This window comes from Populus alba, chromosome 19 (genome assembly GCF_005239225.2).
Source record: "Populus alba chromosome 19, ASM523922v2, whole genome shotgun sequence".
Taxonomy (NCBI): Eukaryota; Viridiplantae; Streptophyta; class Magnoliopsida; order Malpighiales; family Salicaceae; genus Populus; species Populus alba.
In genome coordinates, this window is record NC_133302.1 from 1174379 (window position 1) to 1197068 (window position 22690).

General features: G+C 37.5%; 1 protein-coding gene across 1 annotated transcript; it reads left to right on the plus strand.

The window, feature by feature from the left end:
* The first annotated feature begins 17661 nt into the window (after positions 1-17661).
* LOC118059355 (putative disease resistance protein RGA4) lies at positions 17662-20655 on the plus strand. The gene is made up of 4 exons (XM_035072202.1): positions 17662-17883; positions 18024-18790; positions 18860-19842; positions 19934-20655. The coding sequence occupies exons 1-4, from the start codon at positions 17662-17664 to the stop codon at positions 20653-20655; spliced, it is 2694 nt and encodes an 897-aa protein (XP_034928093.1).
* The last annotated feature ends 2035 nt before the right edge of the window (positions 20656-22690 follow it).

Below are 22690 nucleotides of genomic sequence, written 5' to 3' on the forward strand. Positions count from 1 at the left end.
ATTGCAAAACATCACATTGTAATATTAAGGTTCTAACAACCAATCAAACTGTGAATCATTACTCAAATATTAATTTGCTATAACATATTCAAGGAATTTTTCCATTTCTCATACTATTTCCTAGCCATTACTTATGAATTTAACATCTTGTGTCAATATAATCACTTGAGACTTCGTTTTCTCCCTTAAATGTTGCAGAAGCAAAGTACATTCATGTACAAAACAAAACTGTCCATGTCCTGCTTCTAGAAATCAATGAACTTCTATAAATGCAACATTGGTTCCACAGTATCTATAAGTTGATTTTAACTAGAATTTCCATTTTTCTCTTTTTTTATGAGTAAATATTTATATATCTGAATCCTTCTTCATATTTTCAAAATTTATCAGAACATTATTCCTTCTTCATATGGTAGTGATGAGATAATTGTCTTTGGCAGCACCGGTGATGTTTCGAAAAATAAAGAGAGAGAATAAATAAGAAAAGACAACAATGCCTTTGAAGACTTAAAAGTAGGTGTAAATGGATGAAGAGAATTAAGGTAATTGAATAAAAGCTTGATAAATATAAATAGAAAGAAAAAGAAACAAAGAAAGAGAAAGCTGATTTTAGAGAGATAACCGAGAAGAGAGAGAAAGAAGGGAGAAGAAGAGGAGGAGGAGAAGAAGAGGGAACAGAACTTGAGAAACTAAGTTACTGAGGTAAGATTTAAACATGAATGTGTATAATTGATATTATTGGTTAAGGTTTTGGGTTTTGTTAAGGTTTAGGTTTTAATTTGTATTTTAGAGATTAATTGATGAATTGGGTATAAATTGATGGATTGATTATAATAGGTTGGTTGTTACGAGTTTATTGATTTGTTATGAAATTTTGAGGTTTGGGTAAAATTTTGAAGATATGCTTTTTAGGGAAAACTAGTCTGGAATTCTTGACCAATCGATCGATCAATTGGTTGAATTGATAAACCATTTTGGCTTGTTTGATTTTGGTCCACCGGTTGGGTAGAATTGGTAGACCAGTTGGTATGTTTTGATTCGGAAGACCGATTGGTAAATTTCAGTCTACTGGTTTGTCTTGGATGGTTTTGGTCGACCAGTTGGGTTGAACCGATTAATCTTATAGTGAGGTTAGATAATTCTTTTAGGTTTGATTAGTTATGCTATGTTTGACATCTGATTAGTTGTATAGATTCTGGTTTATAATTACGTATAGATTCCTAAACATATAAGGTTATGAATTGAACCTAAATTAAGTGAATCAAATAAATTATATGTTTTTTTTAGTTGTTTTTAGTATATTATCTTTTGTATTTATATAATCCTCATATTTTATCCACGGGACATCAATATAATTTCTTTAGACATGTACTTTTGAGATATGTGGCTTTTAAGTAAGCTGAATGAATAATTTTTTATATACGAGAAGATTAATATAAATACTTGAATTGTTAATATGAAATTGATTATGATGTTAAGCTCAGCTTAACAGATGTAAGAAATAGAGAATAGAGAAGAAAAAGAAGAGATTTCAGAGAGAAAAGGAATTTTTTCTTATTCTTTGCGTGCCCTCTAAGTCATATGTCCTCCTTTTATAGACTTCCATCCTGCACTATAACTACTAACAGCTAACAACTAACTGATTTTAACTAATCACGTGCCAATTAGTCTGTTACAGCTAATTCTTAACTAACTGTAACCGTTATTATTCCCCCCTTGAATGCCTTCTTGTCCTCAAGAATGCTCAATTATGAAGCTTCAAAAATGGCTTGGCAATCCGGAAATTGCTTCTGTAGATCAGATAGGTCTTCCCATGTTGCATCATCTGGATATAAATTTGACCATTGAATTAAGACTGCAGTGGCTGCTCCATTACCTTTCTTCATCAACTTCCTGTCTAATATAGCTAAAGGCATGATTTGCATATGCCCTTCCTTGTCTGATACCGGTAGCTTGGAAGACACTATGGCTACATCTCCAATCTTCTTCTTCAGTAAAGATACGTGAAATACAGGATGAATCAAGCTACCTTTTGGAAGTTTTAACTCGTAGGCCACCATCCCAATCTTTTTGATGATTTGAAAAGGGCCATAATACCTGGGGTTAAGCTTGAGATTTTTCCTTACTTCCACACTGTTTTGCCTACAGGGCTGCAATTTAAGAAAAACCCAGTTCCCCACTTCAAATCCTCTCTCTGTTCTCTTCTTGTCAGCACTCTACTTCATCCGGTTCCTTGCTAATTCCAGCTGCTTCTTTAAGGCCTGATCCATGTTTGCCCTCCTCTGCAGTACTGCTTCCACAGCAGCTACTGGAGTTGATTCTTGCGACAACCATTCCCTCTGGGGGGGGGCGTAACCATATAAAGCTTGGAAAGGACTCATGCCAATGGCTGAATGATGGCTTGAATTATACCACCACTGTGCCAGTGACAACCACTGAAACCACTGTTTGGGCTGATGCATGGTCATGCATCGAAGATAAGTTTCCAAACACTGGTTCACCCTTTCGGTCTGCCCATCTGTTTGTGGGTGGTAGGCAGTGCTCATCAACATTCTGACCCCTAGCTTCTTGAATAGTTCCTTCCAGAATACACTAGTGAAAATTCTATCCCTGTCCGTGACAATCACTGCTGGTAATCCATGGAATATATAGAAATGATCCAAGAATATTTGTGCAATGTCTTGTGCTGTGAATGGGTGTGTGAGTGCCATGAAGTGTCCATATTTCGTGAACCTATCCACCACAACTAGGATAGCATTTCTCCCTTCTGAACTTGGTAGACCTTCTATAAAATCCATAGTCACAGCTTCCCACGTACCTCCAGGTATTGGCAGGGGCTGTAACAGTCCTGGATATGCCACTCTTTCTACCTTGGCTTGTCTACACACATTGCATTCTTCCACTACCCTTTTCACCATAGCCTTCATTCCATACCAGTGGAAGTTTGCCTTCAACCTTCTATATGTGTTCTGGACGCCAGCATGACCCCCAACATATGAATCATGAACATATTTAATTAATTGAGCCCTGAGTGGTCCTTCCTGTCCCACCACTATTCTGCCCTTATATCGCAGAATTCCCTCCTTGTAAGTGAAGTCGGGTTCCCCTGCTGCACCTGTCAGCTTGCTGATGATAATAGCTTGTAGTTTGAAGTCTTGCTCATAAGATGCATAAACATCTTCATACCATGCAGGAAGTATACTGGTAATAGCTGTCAAGGTTCCAGTTTCTTTTGCAGATAGGTTGCTACTGCTTTTCCTAGACAAGGCGTCAGCCACAATGTTCTCTCGACCCTTCCTGTATACTATTTTAAACCTTAATCCCAGCAATTTTGTCAGGCCTTTCTTCTGAATTGGAGTATGAATTTTCTGGTCCAGCAAATATTTCAGGCTTTCGTGATCAGTTTGGATGATGAACTGTTCCTATTCTAGGTAGTGTCTCCATTTCTCCACTGCCATAAGAATAGCCAGGTATTCTTTTTCATAGATTGATAATCCCAAGTGTTTCGTGCTTAGGGACTTGCTGGAATAGGCTACTGGTCTTCCCTCCTGACTTAGCACAGCTCCTAAGCCATAATCACATGCATTTGTCTCCAGTATAAATGGTTTGGAGAAGTCGGGAAATGTCAGAACTGGGGCCTCACAGAGAGCTTGCTTCAAAATGGTGAATGCCTGTTGAGCTGGTATACTCCACCCATAACTATTCTTCTTCAGTAGATTAGTAAGGGGTTTACTGATGATCCCAAAGTGTTGGATAAATTTTCTATAGTAACCAGCCAGTCCAAGGAATCCTCTCAATTCCTTCAGGGACTGAGGAGTGGGCCAGTTGGCTACAACTTCAATCTTCTTCTTGTTTGTAGCTACTCCTTTGATGGAAATCACGTGCCCCAGGTACTCTATCTGTTGTTCTCCAAACGCACACTTGGACTTCTTAGCAAATAATTGATTGGTCTGCAATGTCTCCAAAACTTGTTTGAGGTGAGCCAGGTGCAGCTCAAAGGTTGAGCTGTAAATCAAGATGTCGTCAAAGAAAACCAGTACAAACTTTCGCAAGAATGGTTTCAGGACATTATTCATCAATGCTTGGAAGGTGGCTGGGGCATTTGTGAGGCCAAAAGGCATGACTCTAAACTCGTAATGCCCATGGTGTGTCCTGAATGCTGTCTTCTCAATGTCTTCCCCGTGCATTCTGACTTGGTGGTAACCTGATCGCAGGTCCAGCTTGGAGAAGAATCTGGATCCATGCAGCTCATCAAGGAGATCGTCTATAAGAGGAATAGGGAACTTGTTCTTAATGGTCTGCTCATTAAGTTGTCGATAATCTATGCAGAATCGCCATGTGTGATCCTTCTTTTTGACAAGCAAAACTGGAGATGCAAATGGACTGACACTATGTTGTATTACCCCATTAGCGAGCATTTTTGTGACTAACTTCTCTATTTCCCCCTTCTGGATGAACGAACTCTTATAAGGTTGAATGTTGACCGCATGAGAATCCTTTTTCAATAGAATTTTATGATCAAACCTTCTTGTAGGTGGCAAAGTTCGTGGCTCTTCAAAAACTCCTGCAAATTCTTTTAGCAAGGATTCAATCTCTTCTGCCACCTTGGTTGGTCCTTCTTCTCCTTCTACTTCCATAGCAAAAAATTGTCCAATTACCCCTAGAATCACATCTTTGAAACTGTTCTGCTCCTTAAGTGCTGTTATCATGTGTAGTTCAGAGTTGTGTATTATTCCCTTTAATTCGACCATTCTATCATTCTTTTTGAATGACAACCGTAGTTTGATGAAGTCGAAAAGTACTGGAGAGTATTGCTTCAGCCAATCCATCCCAAGTACTATATCATGTCGACCTAAACTCAGCACCCTCAGGTTGGCCTTGAACTCATAGCCTTGCATGAACCAAGTAAATCCAGGGCTTTGCATTTCACATAACATTACGTTCCCATTAGCCACAGTGACTGCTAGCAATGTGGTCTTGCTTTTGGCCACATTTAATTATGTGATTGCCCCTTCATCGATGAAACTATGGGTACTCCCAATATCTATCAGGATTATAAGGTCCCTGCCTTGACAGTTTCCTTTGATCCTAATAGTATTGTATGTATCATTTTCTGCCAAGGCATTCAATGATAATCCAAATTCATCTATCGGCCTTTTTTCTTGGTGTTCCTCCTGTATGGTGTCTTCCAATTCCTTCATTTCCTCACCCTCTTCTTCCTCTACTCCTTCAATCATATGTAAACTTTTAATATTGCACCTGTGACCAGGAGTGTATTTGTCTCCATACTTGAAACACTATCCCAGCCTTTTTCTCTGCTCAAATAGGCTATCTGACTGAGGCTTTGTTCCTTCCATCCGATTTGGATTAAAGGCAGTGGATGGAGCATTACTGCCCATCCTTCCATGGTTGAATATAACACCACTGCGCTGCATTGGTCTGGACCTCCTGGATATTGCATTGTTAGACTCTTCTTGCCACCTAGCTTGTTCGAAGGCCATTAGCACATTTGAAGGCTTCAAGATCTTCAACATAGGCTTGATATCTTCTTTCAGCCCACTGATGAAGCTGGAGACATAGTAGGATTATGCCAGGGATGGATTTAGAACACTCATCAATGATCTTAATTCTTCAAATCGCTCTATGTAATCATCCACACTCTTATCTTGGTTTAACTTGTTGAATTCTTCCACGCTATCTTCTCTACTGCCAAACCTCCTACACAGAATCTGTGCAAATTCTTCCCAATCCATCCAAGAGTCATTCTCCCTTACTAATCCTTCAAACCAAACGTCTGCCTTGCCTTCTAGGTAATATGAGACCACCTCCACCCACTGATGTGTTGGTATTGTGTTCAGTTTGAAATACTTCCTGCATTTTCGCAACCATCCTCGAGGATTCTCTCCTCTGAATGTTGGCAATTCAATCCTTGGCAATGGTATGTTATATCCTATCTTATGAAGTTCTTGCCCATTCATTTGCTCACCTCTGAACTGACTCCTGTGTCCTGGGGAAATTCTCTCGGTTGAAACTGGAATTCCTGTTTCCTTCTCCATGCCTGGGGTTGCCAAAATGCCTCTGGAACTAGTTCCACTGTCCTTCCTCATTGATTGACTAGCAATGAATTGCTGGAGCTGTGCAGACATTGTTTCCATCTGTAGGGTCAGCTGATCAATCTTGGTGCCTTGTTCTGTCCAACGCTCTTTACTTTCAGCCATAGATTCCTGCCATTCTAGGTGATGGCTATGCAGCTGAGATTCTAACTTTTTACAGTTCTCATTCACCGTCTTGAATTTGTTGCTTTCTACCATGCTCTGATACCAGATGTTAAGCTCAGCTTAACAGATGTAAGAAATAGAGAATAGAGAAGAAAAAGAAGAGATTTCAGAGAGAAAAAGGAATTTTTTCTTATTCTTTGCGTGCCCTCTAAGTCATCTGTCCTTCTCCTTTTATAGACTTCCATCCTGCACTATAACTACTAACAGCTAAAAACTAACTGACTCTTTAACTAATCACGTGCCAATTAGTCTGTTACAGCTAATTCTTAACTAACTGTAACCGTTATTATTCCAGCTATAACATGCTTATTGATAATTATTATATTAGAGACTACATCTTGTTTCCACATATTAAGCCTCGTATCAATTCTTACACAATCCCATAACGCAAGTCTACACAATCACAACTACAACTTTCCAATAATCTCAAAGTATGAAACCATAACAAAATGTTGAATGTCGAATTAAGATTTAAAGATTTCATCATATTTTATTTTTATATGAACCAGATCTCATACAACAACTGACATGGGTCGTCTTAGTTTTTTTTTTTTTCTCTCTCGATCGTGCAAGTGCAAAAGCCAATAGGATCAACAAGCTACGGTATGCCAGATGGGAAGTAATGCCAGAGCCCTCTCTTACAAGGAAGGAGATAGTTTTATCCATGCTAGGTGCTGACCCGAGAACCGAAGTATGTTATATTAGCATAACACTTTTGTTTTAGCATCTAACAATGGACTCAAGGGTTAAAGCAGCGTTAAATAATTAGTGTGAATAAATAAAGAAGAAAGTGCATGAAGTTTACCTGGTGGTTTCCAGGCAGTGGGGCTGATCATTGCAAACAGGACAAAGAAAAAGGGCTTATCATTGATTCTGATAAGGTGGGAATTCCTATCAAAGTGAAGGGATGCAAGCTAATTCTTACAACTCGATCGCTAGGTGGGAACTTTTAATTATTTAACACACTATTAGATGGAACTGTGTGATTGCAGTGATGCTGCTTTCCTCAAAGTCGAAGCAAGGAAACCGTGAATTTGTGAATGAGATAGGAATTATGTTTTGTTGGAGGAAACCAATTAATGCTTGGGTACGAGTACATGCAGAACAATTGCATGTACTCGTGAAAACCATGGATTGTGTAGCGAGTTTAACCACTTTTTTTTTTTTTTCATTTGTCAGTGGTTATATGGCTCCTGAGTATGCAATGCGTGCCTACTAAACTAGCAAAGAAAATGTTTGTAGCTTTGGAGTTGTTGCTATTGAAATTGTAAGTGGTAAGACCAACAAAAACTACAGGCCAAAGGATGAGTTTGTTTACCTTCTTGACTGAGTAAGCTTATACTGTCTAGCATTCTCTTTCATTCCTTGTTTGATGCTCATTGGGAAACATTTGATGCTATTCTTGATTTAATGCTCATTGCAAAACATCACATTGTATCTGTACGTGAACTGGCCATCCTCTTGTTTCTTGTCAATTTTGCATCATTGCATGTAATGTTTCCTCAAATATTCAAACTATTCATCCTCATATTCTGCGGAAGACAGCCATCTCCTTTCCTAATCTTTTTTGGTTCCTGCCCAACTTATATCTGCATTTGTCGTCCTATATTTCTGCTGAACTTCCTATACTCATTTTACAGTATTGAGTACATTATCGCATCCTTATTTGGATTTATCTGGGATTCTGCCATGCCCATGTTTTGCAAGAGAGAGGAGGTCTTTCGGAGTCAGTCGATCTAGAATTGGGGCCAGAGTATTCTTCAGAGGTGGCTATGGTGATGCTAAATGTCGCTCTCTTATGCACCAATGCAAGTTCTTGTGAATCTTGTAGCAGCTGATAAGCCTATTTGATGTAGAACAGAGTTAAAGCTGCAAAGAGAAAGGGAGTGAATGACTCTGGCAGGACTTATGCAAAGAGAAATTGGATATATACATTTGTCAAGCAGAGTGTTTGGTGCGTCCATTATTGATCATGTTGAAAGCATCAAATCCGTACTCAAAAAACATGGCCAAATCAATTTTTTTCGAAGCTTAATTATTGACAGACACAAATCCTGTTTCATCTTCAATTAATCAGTTGTATAGTGGAACGGATTCAGCATAATTATTGCTAAGATATTTCTTTTCTTTCCCATCAATCCTTGAGACTTCATATCATTATTGCCAAGCAATGACAGAAAAACATAGTGTTGTAAAGGATTCATTAAAAACAAAATTTTGGTCGGCCACCCATTCTAAGTAGCCAACAAAACGCAATCTAACCAAATGACTGAGGACTGAGTAGCCAATCTATGGACGCAGCTTCAACAGTTACTGTGCAAAGTGAGCAGAACAGCAGGGGGAAATGCAAGCGAAGATGCCCAGGTAAAAAAGGCAACAAACAAACAGCTGCCAAGGACAAAAAATATAAAGTGCTCAACACCAAACCAAAGATGACGTAGTCAAGTCAATAAGAAGTGCTAGTCTACATACGCAATTAAGCTCACACTTATCACCCAATAATGCTATCAACTCATTCCTCAACATCCTTGCTTAAATTAGTGGCAAAGGCTAGGTCAAAACCCTGTCAAAATTAGCTTAATTCTCTATTCGTGTAGTGAACCAGCCTTCCTAAAAGAAAACATGATATCAGCAAAAAAGTCAATATTTTAAGACAAAAAAATGAACATGAGTTGCAAATCACATCAAGCCATAACAGAGTTAATAGAGCAAGAGTTGGCAGTTGCTTGAATTTCTAAGCATTGGGTTGAGATCCTAGCAAGGTTTTTAAACTCTAAGAAAGAGGGTTGAAAGAAATCATCTTCCAACTAAGAAATCTTACTTGCCATCACCTCCCGACTAATATGCTCAGGTTATATTCGATCAAGTTGAGTTGTTTTTAGCATCTCATGAGTTTAGATTAGCATGTCAGCCATCACTTCTGACTTTTGTTTGGCACAACATGTCCAATAAGTTTCCTATCAACTGCATGTCTGTAGGAACACGGGGGGAAAATCGACAACTGTGGCACCATTTGTTATGTGACTCATCATTCTTTGACTGCACTGGATACATGTAAGCACAGGAGAGGAAAAGGTAGTTGCAAATGCCTGTAGGAATTCTAGCATGCCTAAGAGGAACTTCTTTTGCTGCCATCTAAAGATAGCTTCTCTAGCAGTCTGCATGCCAAGACCACCATTTCCCCTAGCATCTCCTTTACTAAACACCTAGACCAAAGAAACAACCTGCTAATTTGATAATATAACCACAAATCCTCCTGGCCAGCCATGTTCATACTTCATTGCGGAGAGCGAAATTGATGGCATCAGCAGTGGAGCGAATTGAAGTATTCCAGGCACCTAATTTATTGTGAGGCGCAAAACAACATGGACAATTGGAGGGTGATGTGGAAAAAATTGCCTTAGTGGATAAGCCTACACTTTATTTTAAGAAGAAACTCAATTTTGATAGGTTGGGATCCTCGTGGAGGAACATAATTGTCATGTTTATTAAATTTAAATAATTCAACTCCAATTAAACATTAAAAATGCAGGGGTTTATCTCATGTTGTCTTATCTCAAGTGTTTGGTTTTCATCTATTCATGCTATTCATCAGTTCCCTGCGTTACTCTAGGGCCCTTTAACTAATTTTAACAAACATTAAATGACACCCTCATTCCCTCAAGCGAAGAGCTGATCGATGAAACAAATTACTGTAGCTAAAAATGCAGCAAGCAACGAAGAACAGCATAGCCCGATAATGAACAGCACATGAGCAAACATAGAACAAAAGTAAGTAAGAGGCCACGATTGAAATGCAACCATCCTCAACGACATAAAAAACAAATTACAATAAAAAACAACAAAAAGATGGATCCAGGAAAAGCCGATATTGAAACCATCTGAAGAAATTTTAGCCATACGAAAATGAATGCAGTGAAGGAACACCATACCTGTGAAAAAACAGCAGAAGAATCACATAACCATGACAAAGGCTATTCGATCGAGCCTTGACGAAGGCAATCAAAGACACACAGCATTCCTGAACACATCATACAACCAGTAACTGAAGAGCATCAGATAAAACAAAAAAAGGAAGGTGAGCAAGCCAAACAATAGGAGGAAGCTCTGACATGCTCTTAAACCTAATAAAAAAGTCCTTCCCAAAAAAAGGAAAAAGTAACCTACAGGGTCTCTGAAAAGAAACAAACGTAACAGAAAGTAATAGAAGAAAGAATACTCTCATTGTATTGAATGAATCAATAACAAGCCTTTAAATAGGCTGTACAGTAGCAAGGAAATAGCAACAGAAACAAGGAAATCAAAACAGAATAACAATAAAATCTCCACTGTCTAAGACGTGGATGGAACTCCTACAGACGTGGATGATTCCTATAGAATAGGTCTTCCATAACTTATTCTAGTTAACTGAAAAGCATAATCAATATTACTTGTTTTAACACCTTCCCTTAAACTAATATCTGTAGATATTGGTTTAGGAATTAACAGCTGCTACTCTGTCTCTGATGACAGCTTTTGAAGAGCACAGTCCAAGTAGATTTCGAAGCTTGACAAAAATTGCAGGCTTAAGAGGCTTAGTTAATATATCTGCAATCTGATCTTCACTCTTGCAGAATACCAGATCAATGACACCTTCTTTACATAGATCACGTAAGAAATGAAATCTGACATCAATGTGTTTGCTTCTCCCATGAAGTACTGGATTCTTTGAAAGCTTTATGGTGGACATGTTATCACAGTAGATTAAGGTCGGACCTTGTTGCTGGTTGTTGTGTAAGAATTCAAGTAGCCTGCGTAACCAAATTGCTTGACTTGAAGTTGATGCTGCAGCAACAAATTCAGCTTCAGTGGTTGATAATGCTACTATTTGTTGTTTTTTCGATGACCATGAAACAGCTCCAGAATTTAACATGAACACCAATCCGGAAGTACTCTTTCTATCATCAAGAGATCCTGCATAATCACTATCTGAAAAACCGATCATGGTTGAATTGCTATCCCTTTTATACAAGATTCCATAGTCTGCAGTGCCTTTCAAGTAACGAAAAATTCTTTTTGCAGCCAAGAGATGTGCTTCAGCTGGACACTCCATATATCTGCTGATTAAGCTGACAGCATACATGATATCTGGCCTGGTTGATGTTAAATACATAAGACTCCCAACAATTTGCTTATAAAGAGTAGCATTCACTTTCTCTCCTGCACCATCTTTGACGAGCTTCAAGCTGAGATCAGTTGGGGTGGAAACCGAATTACAATTCGTCATCTTAAACCTATCTAAGATCTCCATAGCATATTTTTTCTGTGAGATAAATATACTATCAGATGTTTGCACTACTTCAATGCCTAGAAAACAATGCATCAACCCCAAATCGGTCATATCAAATTCCTTCATCATAGAACTCTTAAACTCAACAAACATGGATCTATCATTACCCATATAAATGAGATCATCAACATATAAGCACACAACTAACACCTTCTTATCAACTCCAGATTTAACATATAGAGTGTGCTCATAAGGGCATTTAAGAAAACCTTCCCTCTTAAAGTAAGCATCTATACGGCTGTACCAAGCCCTTGTTGCTTGTTTCAGCCCGTATAGTGCTTTCTTTAATTTGTATACCTGATCTGGATGACCTTGTTTCACATATCCTGGAGGTTGATCAATGTACACCTCCTCTTCCAAAGCTCCATGCAAGAACGCAGACTTTACGTCAAGTTGATAGATAAGCCATGAATTCTGAACAACAAGTGATAATACCAGCCGAATAGTATCCATTCTTGCAACTGGTGCAAATACCTCTTTGTAATCAATACCAAATTCTTGCTTGTACCCCTTTGCAACAAGTCGTGCTTTGTACTTGTCTACTCTGCCATCTTCCTTCAGCTTGGTTTTGTATATCCATTTAACACCAATGGATTTTTGACCTTCAGGAAGTGTGGTCAGTGCCCAGCTATCGTTTCTTTCAATGGACATGATCTCCTCGTCCATGGCTTTTTGCCATTTTGACTCTTTAGCAGCTTCATCAAATGTGATAGGATCACAATCGGATAAAAATGCATAATGGGATAACTCATCAGATTGTTCACCAATTTGAACAATACCACTCACTTCATAATCTTCCATCCAAGCTGGCCTTTTTCTGCTGCGTTGAGATCGTGAACACTCTGGAGCTGGTTGATTTTCATTAAGACATAGCTGTGGATCTGCCTGATCTGATTGCAGGCTTTGTCGATGTTGCTGATGTTGTAGTTGTTGGTCTGATGGATCACTTATGTCTGTCTCATTGTCATCAAATAATACTGGTAGGTGTTGCTGGTTTGCACCTTTTTCGGACCAATTCCAAGTGCTATCCTCCACGAACACAACGTCTTTGCTAATGACAATTTTCTTTGTAATAGGATTAGCAATTTATAGGTTTTTGAATGCTCACTGATTCCAAGAAATATACCTTTTACACCTTTGTCATCTAGTTTCTTTCTCTTCACATCTGGAACATGTGCATATGCAATGCACCCAAACACTTTGAAATGATCAACTGATGGCTTTCATCCACTCCATGCTTCCTCAGGAGTCATGTTTTGAACAACAAATGTAGGGCTGCGATTCAAAACATGAATGCTCCATTGCACAGCTTCAGGCCAGAATTCTTTTGGAACACTCATATGTGTCAACAAGCATCTCACCATATTCAAAATGGTTCGATTTTTCCTCTCCGAGATACCATTCTGTTGTGGTGTGTATGCTGCAGTCAGGTGTCTTTGAATTCCATGTTCATCACAAAAAACTTGAAACTCTTTTGAACAAAACTCGCCACCTCGGTCTGTTCGAAGAGTTTTAATGGTTCGCTCCACCTCATTCTCAACATTTGTCTTGAAGCTTTTAAATGCAGAAAAAGCTTCAGACTTATCCTGCAAGAAATAAACCCATGTTTTCCTGCTGCAGTCATCGATGAAGGTGATGAAGTATCGTTTACCTCCATTTGATGATGGATTTATTGGTCCACACAGATCAGAATGTACCAGCTCCAAGACTTTCTTTGCTCTCCATGTTGATCTTTGTGGAAATTCTTTACGATGTTGTTTGCCAACAACACAATGTTCACACACTTTGTTAAGATGAGTAACTGTTGGAAGACCAATCACCATGTTCTTCTGATATAGTGTCTTCAAACCATTGAAATTCAAATGACCATAGTGATAGTGCCACAACCATGTTGAATCAACTTCCTTTGCCACAAGACAATGCTGAAGGGTCTGAATTTGCAGCGGAAACAATCTGTTTGGTGTCATTTTAGCATGAGCAACCAGACCCCTTGTAGGATCATAAATTTCACAAACACCATTCTTTATTGTAGTCACGTATCCCTTTTCTTGCAGCTGTCCCAGGCTAAGTAAATTGCTTTTCAAATCAGGAATATAAAAAACATTTGAGATAGTCTCAATTGTATTTTTTTTTTGTTCTGATTTGAATATCACCCTTGCCCATAACATCAACTTTAGAATGATCACCAAAGCTCACAGTAGTATGAAATTCTTCATTGAGATTAGAGAAGAAAGACTTACTACCACACATGTGATTACTGCAGCCGGTGTCTAAGTACCAAACATCTGATGCATTGATATTATCCTTCGTATGGAATGCCATCAGCAGAGTTTCTTCTTCCTTGTTCTCTGCAAAATTTGATTTCTGCCACTTTTCTTTGCTATGAGGCAATCTGGTATAGCAATCAGATTGATAATGGCCAATTTTGTGACACCTGTAGCACTCTACATTAGTTCTGTTAAATGATTGTTCACGTCCTCTTCCTCTGCCTCCATCTTTGTTGTCACGAAATCCTCTGCCACGACTTCTGCCTCTACCTCTTCCTCTTATGTGTGAGGATTCAGTAAATGCAGAAGCTTTCAAAGCATGCTCCTCTGTGATTGTGCTTCGTTTCATCTTCTGCTCATGTACTAATAATGAGCTTTGAAGTTCATCAAGAGAAAGAGCCTCTATATCTTTAGATTCTTCGATTGAGCAAGCAACATAATCAAACTTGGATGATAAGGAACGTAAAATCTTTTCAACAATTACCGTATCATTCATTTTTTCACCATGAAACCACATTTTGTTTGATATCCCCATGGTCTTTGCACAATATTCAGTGACTGATTCTCCATCCTTCATTTGTAAGGTCTCAAAGTCTCTCCTGAGGGCCTGGAGTTGTGAACGTTTTACTCTTAAAGAGCCTTGATATTTCTTCTTCATAGAATCCCATATTTGCTTGGAAGTATCTTTGCTAAGAATTGTTTCCAAGATTGAACGATCAATGGCCTGAAATAAATAATTCTTTGCCTTCAAATCTTTTAACTTCAGGCTGCTCAGCTCAATCAGTTGAGCTTCTGTTAAAATGACTCCAGTTTCTGGTTCTGCTATCCCATAATCGACCACCTGCCAGTACTCTTTTGATCGTAAGAAATTCTCCATTAGCATGCTCCAATGATCATAGTGACCATCAAAACGAGGGATTGCTGCCTGCACAAAATTTGTCTCTGCCATAGTACTTCTATTGCTGCAAAATAGAAAACAGTTAATAAACGAAGCTGCTGCTTATTGATGACTAATTTTGTGGACACTGTTTTTGTTTTTAAGACTCTCACACTCTCTTCTATATGTGGCTCTGATACCACTGTTACGTAATAGAAAGTAATAGAAGAAAGAATACTCTCAGTGTATTGAATGAATCAATAACAAGCCTTTAAATAGGCTGTACAGTAGCAAGGAAATAGCAACAGAAACAAGGAAATCAAAACAGAATAACAATAAAATCTCCACTGTCTAAGACGTGGATGGAACTCCTACAGACGTGGATGATTCCTATATAATAGGTTTTCCTTCCCGAAAAAAGGAAAAAGTAACCTGCAGGGTCTCTGAAAAGAAACAAACCTAGCAAATTGTGAGCTGGAGCAACATCACTCAACCTAAGCCATGGAATATCAGGTGGCTGCGCCAGCAAAAGTGCCAAAATTCCGAGAAAGAAAGCAGAAAATAACACCACTGAGCTAAATTCAACTCTAAAAAAATAAATTAGGGACAGTACATGGCAAAACAACTGTCAAACGACAATGGGGTGAGAAAAAACAAGGGGAACCTGAAAGATAATAAAAAACCAAGGACAATAAATTGAATTCCAATTGAGCTACACCATTGAGCAGAAGAGAGAAAGCAGGAATGCAAAACCATGTAAAGAAAATAGATAAATTTTTACCAACTTTTATCTTCTCCTCTCTATTTTTTTCTATCTTCTCTGTTTTTTGGTATTTAATTCATTTTTTATACCTTTAATTATTATATTTTTTTATTAATTTTTTTCTTCACTTTCATCCCTTTCAATCTCTTAATTATTATTTTTTTTTATTCTTTTTCTAATTAAATTTTATTTTCAATTTAATCCCTTGATATTTAACTTCAAAATATTTTTACATCAAATTTGATTATCATTTTTTTATTTCAATTTTTGTTTTGTTTTGAAGACTTAAAAAAAAAAAAATTTAAAAATGCATCCCTCACTATTTTATTAATTTAAAATTTTACTTTTTTATTTTTATTTTTATTTTTATAGTTTGTATCCTATATAGTTGGTCCTTGGCTCATGAGCCTTTTTAATTGCATTTTTTTTTTTGAAATCTATCCCACACTATTTTGTTGAATTCTATTCATATTTTAGGTTTTTTTAAAAAAAATTGATTTTTTTTTTCTTTATCCTTAAACATTTAATTTATTAAAAATTAGTTTTCATGCTTTTATTTTCATTTTTTTATATCTAGTTATCTCAATTCTATGTTTATAATGTGTTAAAACTTCAAGATGTGTTACATAAAATATGACAACAGGTAATTGAAAGGCCTTTATTCACTATTTATTAATAAATAATCTGATAATATTTTGCAAATATTAAATAGTAACAAAATAAATAGAAATACAAAAATTTTAATTACATAAGATATTTGGTTGCAAAAGAAAAACATTTTAAAAAAACTCTTCAAAAGATTTTAAAAAAACCTTTAGAGTAGTCAAATCCAAAATAAATAATTTTTCACTGGTTTAAAAGATTTATAAAAAAGTATTTCCCATCATAAAGTTTTTATGTTTATATTATCTTATTTATTAAGACAATAAATTACATAATATCTTTTATCACAATAACTTATTAATATATCTAATGATTTTTAAGTTGTTGTTATCTTAACTAAAACATTTATTTGCTAATAAGTAATATAGAATTTCTTTCCAGGAGTCTCTAAGCTCTCTGGCTCTTTAGAATCATTCTTTCTATACTTTCTTACATATTCTTTGTGTAAATATTCTATGAAATTTTATATAAACTTTTTAGATGATTGGCACATTTATTTCAATATAATTAATGCTTTTTATGGTGTTAGATGGAACATGCATGTTTGGCTAAAGGTTTTCATGTAATTTTATTTAATGTTATATTATTTTGATATTTTGATTTTAAAAATAAAAATATATTTTTCATATATTTTTTTTAAAATACAATTATTATTTTAATTTCAAACATCCTGAAGAAGTGTCATTTTCTTATCCTTGCCATAATAAATTTGAAAGGAGAGGTTCGTGGAAGATGCTGCCAACTGCAATCAACAAATTAATGAATGTGACGGAGGGACCCTGCGTTTTAAAGTTGAATGTATCTGATCACCATTCCAAAACACACTTCATTTTCTCTTTAATATTTCACAGCATACTTCTCTCTTTCCCGTGCTCAATATTTCTTCTTTGATTTCCCCAACAAAAACAAGACAATATGGCAGCAGAACTTCTTCTTGATGGGGCGGAATCCGGGACCGGTGATGTACTGATCTTTGCTCATAGGAGGGTTAAGCACACTGAGACACAATATTTAACGTGGTTCGGCAAATTGCCTACATCCACGGGAGAGGTTCATTTTATTTAAAGATAGAGAAAGAATACAACACATGGAGGAGGATCACATTCACTCAACTCCCATCTCTCATTGCTACATAGGGCAGCAGCTGCTGGTGGCAGCAGGGCTGCTGATGGCAGCCCTTCTCTTTCTTTCTCTCTTCTTCTCTCTACATGTCTCACAACTCTCACACTTTGCTCTCTAAGATCATGCCTCTTTTATAGGCATCAATGGCAGCTCCTCTTGCTCCTTTGTCATCAATGGTGGCTGCCAAACTCATCTCTTCTTCAACAAAGGTGGCTGCCAACTTCTTCTCTTCTTCAACAATGGTGGCTACCAAAGTCAAGGTTGGTGGTTGCCACCAACAAGCCTCCTTCTTTGACAATGTCAACATAATTGGCAATATTCCAACACTTCTTACGTTTGCCGTGGAGGAGTCTTTGCGAAGGATGATTTCCATAGCTGCTGAAGGGATCGGACTTGCTTGGGGACTGAATGGACAGCTGCAAAACCTCGTCGATTCTTTGACCATGATTCAAGCTGTGTTGCGAGATGCAGCAACAAGGCCAGAGACAGAAGATGGTGTGAAGCGTTGGCTGGATAAGCTTCAAGATGTAGCTCATGATGCTGAAGATGTTCTAGACGAGTTTGATTATGAACAGAAGCGAAAGGTATGTGATTTTGTTTCACTCCACAACCCTATTGTATTCCGTTGGAAAATGGGTCATAAAGTTAAGAGGATCCATGGAGCCTTAGATGAAATCCTGAAACTGGGCGGTGATCTTGGATTGGCAAATCGCCCTGAAGTTAGGCGAGATCCACCCCGGCAGACACCTCAGCAGTTGTAGTAGGAAGGGAGGATGATGTCTCTAAAGTTGTGGAATGGCTGACCGAATCCAAACATGTCCTTTCGGTTGTTCCTATAGTGGGGATGGCTGGCCTCGGAAAGAATACTATAGCAAAGAATGTTTATAAAGAAGTCAAGGAAAGAAAGCTTTTTGATGAAACAATATGGGTTTGTGTCTCTAATCATTTTGATGAAGTGAAGATTTTACGAGAAATGTTGCAAACGATAGATAAAACTACGGGGGCGTTGGAGAATATTGATGCAATTCTTCAAAACCGTAAGAAACAGCTGGAAAATAAAACATTTCTTCTTGTTCTCAATGATGTGTGGAATCGTAATCGTAATAAATGGAATGGTTTGAAGGATGGGTTGTTAAAAATTAAAAGCAAAAATGGGAATGTTGTTGTTGTTACAACCCGCATTAAAGAAGTAGCAAACATGATGGAGACTTCTCCTGGGATTCAGCTCGAGCCAGAAAAACTATCAGATGATGAATGTTGGTCCATCATCAAGCAAAAAGTGAGTGGGGGTGGAGGAGCTGCAGACTCGGAATCTATTGGAAAAGAGATTGCAAAGAAGTGCGGGGGGCTTCCATTGCTTGCTAATGTTCTGGGAGGAACAGTGCGCCAAAAGGAGACAAAGGAGTGGGAGTCAATTCTAAGCAATAGATTTTGGCATTCCACTGATGGAAATGAAGCTTTGGATATATTGAGATTCAGTTTTGATCACCTGTCATCTCCATCACTGAAAAAATGTTTTGCATACTGTTCCATTTTTCCTAAAGATTTTGAAATTGAAAGGGAAGAGCTAATTCAACTTTGGATGGGTGAAGGTTTTCTTGGGTCATCAAATCAGAGGATGGAAGACATGGGCACCAAGTATTTCAATGACTTGCTTGCAAATTCCCTTTTTCAAGATGTTGAAAGGAATGAGTATGGGATGGTAACAAGTTGCAAGATGCATGATCTTGCATTACAGGTCTCAAAAGCAGAAACGTTAAATCTAGAGTCGGGTTCGGCTGTTGATGGTGCATCTCATGTTCTTCATCTCAATCTCATTTCTTGTGGGGATGTTGAGTCAACATTTCAAGCGGTTGATGCTAGAAAGTTGCTTACTGTTTTCTCAATGGTTGATGTATTGAATCAGTCTTGGAAATTCAAAACCTTGAGAACTCTCAAATTGCAACGGTCTAATATCACGGAATTACAAGATTCAATTTGCAAGCTGAGACATTTGAGATATCTTGATGTCTCACATACAAATATCAAAGCATTACCAGAATCCATCACAAAGCTCTATCATTTGGAAACATTAAGATTCACTGATTGTTTTCAGCTTCAAAAGCTTCCCAGGAAAATGAGAAATTTAGTCAGCTTGAGACACCTTCATTTTAATGATAAAAACCTAGTGCCAGCTGATGTGAGCTTCTTAACACGTCTACAAACATTGCCAATCTTCGTTGTGGGTCCAGATCATAAAATTGAAGAGCTGAGATGTTTGAATGAGCTAAGAGGAGAATTGGAGATATGGTGTCTTGAGCGAGTGAGAGACAGAGAAGATGCCGAGAAGGCAAAACTGCGTGAAAAAAGAATGAACAAATTGGTGTTTAAATGGAGTGATGAAGGTAACAGCAGTGCTAACATCGAGGATGTGCTGGATGCTCTACAGCCTCACCCAGACATAAGAAGCTTAACAATTGAGGGTTACTGGGGTGAAAAGTTCCCATCATGGATGTCTATGTTGCAGCTCAATAATCTGATGGTGCTGAGATTGAAAGATTGCAGCAACTGCAGACAACTCCCAATACTTGGATGTTTTTCTCGCCTTGAGATTCTAGAGATGAGTGGAATTAATGCCTAATGTGAAATGTATAGGCAATAAGTTCTATAGTAGCAGTGGTAGCGCAGAAGTACTGTTTCCAGCACTAAAAGAACTCAGGTTGTTGGGTATAGATGGTCTTGAAGAATGGATGGTCCCGTGTGGAGAAGGTGATCAAGTATTTCCTTGTCTTGAAAAGTTGAGCATTGAGTGGTGTGGCAAGTTGAGAAGCATTCCGATATGTGGTCTTTCATCTCTTGTAGAATTTGAAATTGCAGGATGTGAGGAACTGAGATATTTGTCTGGTGAATTTCATGGCTTCACGTCTCTTCAGTTGTTGAGCATAGAGGGTTGTCCAAAGCTGGCATCCATTCCAAGCGTACAACACTGCACAGCTCTGGTGAAACTGGATATAGATGGCTGCCCTGAGTTGATCTCAATTCCTGGTGATTTCCGAGAATTGAAATATTCTTTGAAGATATTGTCGATATATAATTTGAAATTGGGAGCTCTTTCGAGTGGACTACAATGTTGCGCATCTCTAGAGGAATTGTACATATGGGATTGCAGGGAGCTTATCCATATCAGTGATTTAAAAGAATTGTCTTCGCTTCGAAGATTAGAGATTAGAGGTTGTGATAAGATCAGCAGTATTGATTGGCATGGTTTACGACAATTGCCTTCTCTTGTTTATTTAGAAGTCAGTGGGTGTCGGAGTTTGAGTAATTTCCTTGCAAGTGTGGATGTTATTTGTTTTCTGGGCTTTGACCTTTCCTAAATCAATGAATTTCGTTACTGTTCAAAAAAGAATACAAAAAAAATAAAAATTCACCTAATCCTCAGAAAAAAATGTGTCGAATTGTCAAGAACAGCAGACTGTTCGGCCTTTGGTGTCGTCTGCACTTGATGAGAGAACAAAAATGCCAGTCATGGCTCTCAGGAAACAAAAAAGAAAACACCCAAAAACATGCCAGCCCCCACGGTTTTGATTTGAGCTACAACATGGGCAAGCATTCACAAGTCCAGCCATTGGTTTCCTAACTGGTCAAAATTCATGTTTCACTTGCCCCAGACTCTTTTCCTAGTTGAGTTAGAAATAGATGGCAATGAGAAGCAAGGTGAATGAATTAGGGGGGTTGTCCTAGACCATGAACAGATATTTGAGATCTTCCACGGTGAGACAAGTAGCTGAACCCCCACTTTGATCTTTGCCAAATGCAGATGCAACCATTTTTCTCTTCTCTTCCTGCAAATTGTGCACATACATGCAAAAGTATTAGATAATAAATGGATCACACTTGAAGATTACAAGTGATGTTCTCATTGTCATTTAACTGTCATGCCCATCTACCAACCTGGAAATGCAATGTGTTGTCTTCTTGATAAGTTTAATGAGATTAACATGACTGTCAAGCATTAACTTGTACGAGTAGCCATTGCCAGAGGAAATTTTGAATGGTAATGCTCTTTCCAAATTTACCATTAAAAGTCACTTCCGTTGGACCATAATCAGCCAATAACCTTTTTCTTTCAATATGGACCTTCCACCTTCATGTGATGTACTCATATTTCATTGCAATTATCATTAATCCTGAACGTTTATCTCTAATCACCTCCATATATATAAGATAATTCTCTTGATTTATAATGCGAAAGGCATAACATACCTCAACATATATAAATTAACAGAATCCCCTGTTGTTTTGTTCAGGGTTTCACTATTTCTCTTTTTAACCCAAGGAACATCTTGATCCAGACCCTCCAGGAATCGAAGGGCAAGAATAAGATTAAACAGTTATCCAAATATGTACGACAGAATCAACGCCAGTAGAAAGAAATAATACCCGAAGAGATAATATTCAATCTCTTATGGTAAGTCATGTTACTGTAACAAGACAAGTTTCTATGAGCTCGATCGACAGCCTGATGTTGTATTTTTATGTTATTTAGAATTAATGGATGTTGATGTATTTTGTATCCAAGAACTTTAGAGCTCGAATTGTAATGACATCCTGTAACCTAAGTACTTGTACGTGAGTTTTAGTAAAACATGTATGTGGCCTTATGTGTGCTGTTTCTGCTACTTAGATATTAACTAATATTCCATGTTAAGACATAGTTATTGAATATTACGTTTGTATTTTTAGAATCTACTTAGATCCAGGGGCTCTGTCAAGGTTGCTTTCTTTCTACAAACCAAATCACTTATTCACAATCCCCAGATCATAACAAATAATCAGTTGATTAATCGGATAATAAAACCAAATTAGTGCCTCTTAGCCTGCTTCTTCTTAGCTTCGGTTGGCTATTCAACAACTTGAGCATCTAAATCATAACAAGCAATTAAAACCCACCTAGCAAATGACAAAAATAATTGTCTTATTATGCAAAGATTATGGAACTGAGCTAACCCGAAGTCATCTTGACTTTACCATCAAGGCGACATCCTCCTCGCACTCTCCACTGCATGTATCGATTCAAAAAACAAAAAACACGAATTACTTCAGTAATTTCTGTAAAGCCCAAAAAACGAATTTGTTGAAAAAACAGCTGGTACCTCAATTTCTTAAAAAATTCAAAGAGCTCAAATGTTTAGATCCCAAAATCAAGCCAATAAGACAAAATACAAAAAATCCAAAAATATCTTAAAATACAAAGAACCGTGATTGAAAACCCAAAATCAAACCAAGAAGACAAATTTAGAAACATTCAGAGCATAATTTGTTCAAAAAGCCAACCGGGTTACTCAAATTCTTAAAAGAAATCAAATAACTCATAATTTTAAACCCCAAAATCAATTCAAGAACACAAAA